This window comes from Anabas testudineus, chromosome 15 (genome assembly GCF_900324465.2).
Source record: "Anabas testudineus chromosome 15, fAnaTes1.2, whole genome shotgun sequence".
NCBI lineage: Eukaryota > Metazoa > Chordata > Actinopteri > Anabantiformes > Anabantidae > Anabas > Anabas testudineus.
In genome coordinates, this window is record NC_046624.1 from 4,259,179 (window position 1) to 4,265,887 (window position 6,709).

The 6,709-nt window shown below is 43.4% G+C and overlaps 1 protein-coding gene across 1 annotated transcript; it reads left to right on the plus strand.

Moving 5' to 3' along the window:
* The first annotated feature begins 1,399 nt into the window (after positions 1-1,399).
* On the plus strand, positions 1,400-2,285 carry vent (ventral expressed homeobox). The gene is made up of 3 exons (XM_026354260.1): positions 1,400-1,553; positions 1,657-1,856; positions 2,034-2,285. The coding sequence occupies exons 1-3, from the start codon at positions 1,400-1,402 to the stop codon at positions 2,283-2,285; spliced, it is 606 nt and encodes a 201-aa protein (XP_026210045.1).
* Positions 2,286-6,709: the final 4,424 nt, after the last annotated feature.

Genomic DNA, 6,709 nt, shown 5'->3' on the forward strand with positions numbered 1-6,709 from the left:
TTGGTTTGAAGTCTGAGGCCCGAGGTGAAAACCTGATTGTGTGAAGAGATTTGGAGATTCACATCAACTTTATTCAAAAAGCAGTATATTTGAAGTTTATTTCAACTGTTTGAGTTAGAAAACAGTGTTAATGACGCAACTTTGCTGTAAATGATGAATGTTTTGAATAATGAACCTGTAGTGGATGTCAGGCTACGTTTCAGAACAAACTGCTGTGTATGTGTGTAAATTATGTAAACACACACACCAAAAAAGAAAAAGGTTTATTAAATGTACTGAAATACTGTACTTAAGTACACATTGAGGGTACTTTAGTATTTAAATTGTAACTCCACCACAATATAAAAGGACACAGTGTTTTATACAGTAAATAGCTATGATCAACTTATAAAATATAACTGTTATTGATTAAAGTACCAATCAGTACATAAAGTAATTAAACCAGCTCCACCCTAAGCAGCATTTATTTCATCTGATCCGTGCATTTGAATATTTCTGTACTTTAAGGTTTTTGACTGCAGGGTCTTTGTTTTGTAACATTTTATTTCTACACTGTGCCAGTGATACCTTCACTGAAGTTCACGCTCTGACTGCTTCTCCCACCGCTGGCTACCGTGTGTATGAGAGTTTGAAGATGCCCAGAGGCCCTTGAGCAAATGTCTCATTCAAACAGGTCAGTGAAGATCAAAGGGGGACTTTGTCACTTTCCGTGGATGCGTTCTGGCTGCAGACACTCCCGCCCTGTCCCACCCTCACAAAGGCTTCATCAGCAGGTTTCTTGATGCGCAGACAGCTCGGCGCTTCTGTCTGCAGCTCTGTAAGTCAGTCGCAGCACTGGCAGCCTGGAAACAACTCAAACGTATCATCTACAGGGGTCAGACTGTACTTTTGACCCGTGTTTGATTTTTGTTTGGACGATTTCTGTGTCCACTAAAAGAATTGACTGCTCAGACAGAATGCACTGTTATCTGAGACATTATGTCACTGTATGGAGTGAGTAGTGTTTCAATTAACAATGTATTAGGGAAAAGACACAGTAGGAGCCGACACCTACTATAAGCAGTCCTTTAACCGGGCTATACATCCGGCGTTTTAGTTAAAAGACTCACATTCAGTGAGGATACAGTCCTGAATCACTTTATGCAGAGATCATTTATCCTGAGATGCCAGGTAACTGATACTCAGACTTACTGGCGCCAGAGCACCTCAGCCAGCCATGAAGGTGCGAAAACCCACAGGCCAGCCTCTATTAACCTCAATTACAACGACCATCAAGTTTCTATCGTTCCGTTGAGATCTCTTTGCATATGCAAATAAACAAGTGTGGCCCTCCTATATGAGGCCAAGAGTCACCCAAGGGACACAAACGCACATCTTGACACTACAGCTTGGGTTCAACATGGCAAACTTCTCTGTGGAGTGGCTTTCCAAAAGTTATTATGAAGAGATCACTGTGCCGGCCAAAAGTGCCGCGCTTCATTCAAAGGTCCATAGTGAAAATGAGGAATTTACCAAGGACTCGAGAAGCCAATACTCTCCGACCTCTCCAAACAGTAAGTGTGTTGATAAACTCTGTCTGAAGAGCGGGGATCGACAGCTCTTTGTCTAGGTATTGATTTCGACTAAATTAATTAACCACTGTGTTCTTCCACCCAGATAGTTGCGGTTACACGTCGGGGTCTGAGAGCGAGGTGGGGGACGACAGCGAAGGCGAAGCCACACAGCAGCGAAGGCTGAGGACCAAGTTCACCTCCGACCAAATCAGCAAGCTGGAGGGCACCTTCAGCAAGCACAAGTACCTGGGAGCTACTCAGAGGAGGAAGATAGCTGAGAAGCTGAACCTCTCCGAAACTCAGGTTGGTTTGAGTTGTGTTGTGTGTGTGTGTGTGTGTGTGTGTGTGTGTGTGTGTGTGTGTGTGTGTGTGTGTGTGTGTGTGTCCCTCCACAGATCTTCAACAAACTCAAGTTCGGATTTAAATGGTTCATACGTGCGTCTTTGCGCAGGAGCTAATGACTGTGTTTCTCCTTTTCAGGTGAAAACGTGGTTTCAGAACAGAAGGATGAAGCTGAAACGGGAGGTCCAGGACCTGCGCCCGGAGTTTCTCGCGCTCCCCACAGCTCTGCTGCCGCCTGTGCTGTTTCAGCACCCCGTCCTGAGTGGACAGCTCCCCGCCGGCAGCGCCTTCTACCCGCAGCTGCAGCCGCTGCACGGGACGGTGCTCCACCCAGCTCCCCTCCACCAGCACCGCTCCCAGCCCGTCATCCTGCCCCCACGCTTCTACTGAACTCTCCCTGAGATGTTCAAGCTAATCCCTGTCTAGAATCTAGATATGTTTCCCATTGCTCTCTCTAAAAGAGGGGTTGTGAATGTAATTTAACTTTAATATATTGGAGCACTACAGTATGTTTTAATGTAACTTGAATGAATGATTGAAGTAATGTAAATATATCTATCTCAAATAAAACAGTTACACGTTGCCTTTGGGTCAGAACTGTCATTACTATGAGTCTAACACCATCATGACATATAAAAAGCACATGCAGAGGGATGTTTGTGTCATATGTTTAAATCGAGGGGCATTAATACGCAAAACTAAAATTGGAGATTTGGTTTGGGACATGTCCACACTGTGATGAAAACACATGCGTAACAATGAACTGTTGGGTAATAACAAGGCCACGCAGTCATCTGGACTTCCAGTTTGTTGCCATCTGTGTGCAGAGTTGATGTTAACAGCAACAAAAGGAACAAATGTTGCAGTCTAGTGTTCCTGTTTCCACCAAACTGTGATCACTCTGGGCTTTATTCTCCCACATCCTGTCTCTTTGCAGGCTGGTCACTGTCAAAATATCTACATGCACACATCGAGCAGAAAAGGCTGAGTCGGGTGGGGCAACACCAAACCCCAGTTCAGCCCGTTTCAGACCTGTGGAGCGGTTCAAAGGACGCTGCGGGCAAATGTTTTCATTTGGAGACCGGTGGTACTGCTCCGAGCTGTGATCGTCCTCTGCTCGTTGAAGATTTGCATCTTCAAAGGGACTTCAAAGAGGAAGTAACTGCTAGATCATTGAGATCCATTGAGCTCTATTGTTTCCCTATTGAACAATTCGCACTTAGTCGAAAGACGCGGAGAGACGGCGCCCCCGAGTCTGCCCAAGGTGTATATTGCCTCACGTTAAAGTCATTAGGTGGCACCAGCTAAATAGGTGACTGACTGAGTCCCTCTGTCGTGTCGTGGGGTGACTGTGCTTGTTCACTCGTGAGTTTGCAGTTTGGTTAAAGAATAGAAAACACCCTCTGTTGGAGAGAGTGTAGTTCTGATCCAGAGGATGTCTGCGGCCATTCAGCGGGACCCCGGTCAAATACTGACACCTCCCACCAGGAGGCACACTTATCAAAGGAGATGGTTCAAATTCCATGCATCAATAACTACTATCATGAGAAGAACAGTATTAATTTATTGGACCATACATTCATTTATGCAGCGCCTCCATACAAACCTCCAGACAGTGCTAGGCCACAGTCTGCAGCATCAACTGGGATAGCGCTGATGGCAACCTGAGCATCAATAAATGATCCATTATGTGAGAGGGCAAAGTACTGTTGAGCTGAATGACAATGAACGTTACACTGATCCTTTTTGAATCAGGTGAGTGGGCAGGTGAGGAGGTGCTAACAGTCCCACTAAAGCTGCAGCTGGATGGCAACAGACAGACTGGAGCCAAAGCAGGGACAAGAGGGGTAAAGCTTGTTTACAAGTTCAGTGAGAGGCCTGTTAATGAGATCTACAGCATCATCTGGTGATTATGGTGATGGAATTAAGTTTACAGTACACTGTAGGACTCCCCGGGGAGTGATGGTAGAATTAGCCTTTGGATTTTGGTAGAAAAGTCTTTTTTTTTTTTTTTTTTTTTGCTCTTATGTTTTAGAAAGAGTCGACTTGTTTACTTGTAACCGCTTCCAAAAAAAGCAGAGTGTGGTGAGGTGAAACTCTCATTTAAATAAAAAGTCTCATATACTTTAATTTAAATCACAGTCTTAGGACACAACATAGTCATTATAACCATGGAGACGTGTTTCAAAATAAAAGTAAGTGCAATACAAATGGATGTTTTTCTTCCCATACTCTGTTAATCATTTCACATCAACCAGAGACCAACCCCATCAGCTCTGGAAAAGTACATTTACTATGAGTACTAAAGTACTAAAGTATACTTTACTTTAGTATTTCCATGATCCGTCATTGTATACTTCCACTACACAGAATGGCCACATTCTTTTTTATCTAAGTGAATTTACATGACACAGGTAGGTACTTTACTTTGTAGATATAGTTTTACAACACGCTGCAATAAATCGCTCAAGATTCAATCAGCGGTTCCCAACTTTGTGACCTCGTGTGGCCTCTTACAAAACAGTGTGTCTTTGTGGATCTTTGTCATGTTGTTTATGAGTTTCATTTTTTTCTGCAGGAGAGTCAACGTCGCTCTAAATGTCACTGTTGATTTCATTCATTTAACTTATCTGGGCCCAGATGGGTCAAATCATCCAAAACAAAAAAACCCAACAAAGATTAAATGCAAAGTCTGTACAAATCTATGGTGACAGAACAGAATGAGCTGACTACACACATTAATTAAAATCATCTCCACCTTAACCTGCAGTAAAATGCAGTGATGTATGTAGCCTACAGTCTAATAATGTAATGCACAATGAAAGCCATAAAGGCTATGTAATACAGAACAAGTCATTTTACTCTGGATATTTTAAGTATTTATATTTTTGAGGTTAATACTTGAGTATGTAGCAGAAAGAATTCAAATGCTCTAAAATGTCTTGTTTTATGGAATTAAAGCAGCAATACTGAGGCAATTTCTTGGACACTGTTGCTCATCAGAGTTGCCCAAAAAATTGCCTAGTGTATCACCACCCTATAATTTAAGTGCAGGTGAAAGTACGAAAAATGTGGCCTCCTTAAATTAAAGTCAGACTGCATAATCCGGTATTTAATGTCAAGTTGTCTTTATTCAAATACAACAGCAAGGAAATTAAAGGTGAACAGATATTTTAAATGAATACTTATGCAGTAAAAAAAAAAAGAAATGTCACCACACCACACACGCAATGTCACCAAGAATGAAAGCCGCTATGATAAAATAAGGGAGTTAGGATGTTGCATAAAAAACACATCACAGAGATACAAAAAGCATCTGTTGTCAGTGTGGCAGAGTTTGTGGTTTCCCATTTTCCCCTCTAAGTGGATATGAACGTGTGTTTGTGTGTGTGTGTGTGTGTGTGTGTGCTTTGAGGTCAGCTGTCACACAGAGAGAGGATGATGAAATGGCTGTCCGCCTGGTGGAATACCTCTGCAGCCCCATTTTCCCATGCCCTATGCCTCTTTAAAGTTACATCTCAAAGAGGTATATGCATAGGAAAAAGGAACAGCGAGTGCTGCCTTGCTGCCCTGTTCGCTGCGCGCTGGAGCCTGGAGGGCAGGAAGGACAAAAGCCGGTCAGTTGCATGACTGCACGGACAACAGAAGTAATAACTCACATATGCTTTAGCTCGCTGTTGTCTGGCTGAGACTGCCTGACATCTATATAGGTAAAATGCATTGGTTGTTAAATATAAAATAATAATGCAAAAAAAGCTTAATCTGTCTTTAAAAACTACTGGTGCTGAATGTTTCCACCTTTTGTTTTATTAAGTAAATGAATCAGTTCATGAAATTGAATGAACAATGAAGAGGACTTACCGCGTAAAGCTCCAGATGAGTCTCTCCTGGGAAAGCACCTCCTGTTGGCCATTTATCCCTCCACGGGGACCTTGAAGATGTTTGAGAAAGACAGAGTAGCTGTTGTCTGTGCTCACTCAGCACTTGCCCGCCCTCCTTGGTTTCCAGCCATGGCAACACACCTGTGGATGTGACAGATGCCTCTGGAGAAGAGCAACAAAACAAAACAAAACAAAACAAAACAGCTCCCTGCGCTGATACACGCTCCGCGGATATCTGTGCAAAGTTCATTGTCTGTTGTGACCAAATCAGCCTATTTAACGGTGAACTTGTTACAGTTATTATCTCCTATCTGACACATGCTGCAGATGTCAGGCGCAGAGCACAGTAGATGGGAAATGTTCAGGACAGCTCGTTCCTGCCAGTGGAAAAGTTCTTATCTGTCTGTTCAGGGTTTTTTTTTTTTTTTTTTGCTCCCTTACTCTCTCCCAGAACAGGGGGCCCCCATGCTTTTTAGCACTCAAGGTCTCTAGACAAGGACTCTCAGGGTGTGTTGAAGTGAGACACAGACACACACGCGCACATATACACGCCTGCCGTGCACTGTAGTGTGTAGCAGAGGGAGTGCTGTGGCATGTCAAGGCCAGTGCAACCAGCCGAAGACGAAACTGTGCTCTTTTCTCGGAACCTCTGAGTTTGCACCGTTAAGAGCAGCAGTCATACATCACAGGGTTTCTCGAAGGAAGATCTATCTCAGATGAGCATGTTGGCCCACTTCAGGTCATCTCATATCACACTGTAGCAGGAAAAATGTCTGGCCTAAAGATGCCAATGATGAGCACCACAAGGAGAGCTGCACGGAATAAGGTCTCTCCGTCAGGGTCAGGGGGCTGTGTTGTGCTTTGGTCAACACTCATGTTTGGTTTACTTAGTTTTTATTGCAAACGTCAAATCACACATGAATCAGCACTAAT

Coding starts and splice junctions, on each gene's coding strand:
- vent (XM_026354260.1), top strand. CDS start 1,400: ATGGCAAACTTCTCTGTGGAGTGGCTTTCCAAAAGTTATTATGAAGAG. Junction 1,554..1,656: donor CTCTCCGACCTCTCCAAACA/GTAAGTGTGTTG, acceptor TCTTCCACCCAG/ATAGTTGCGGTTACACGTCG. Junction 1,857..2,033: donor TGAACCTCTCCGAAACTCAG/GTTGGTTTGAGT, acceptor TCTCCTTTTCAG/GTGAAAACGTGGTTTCAGAA.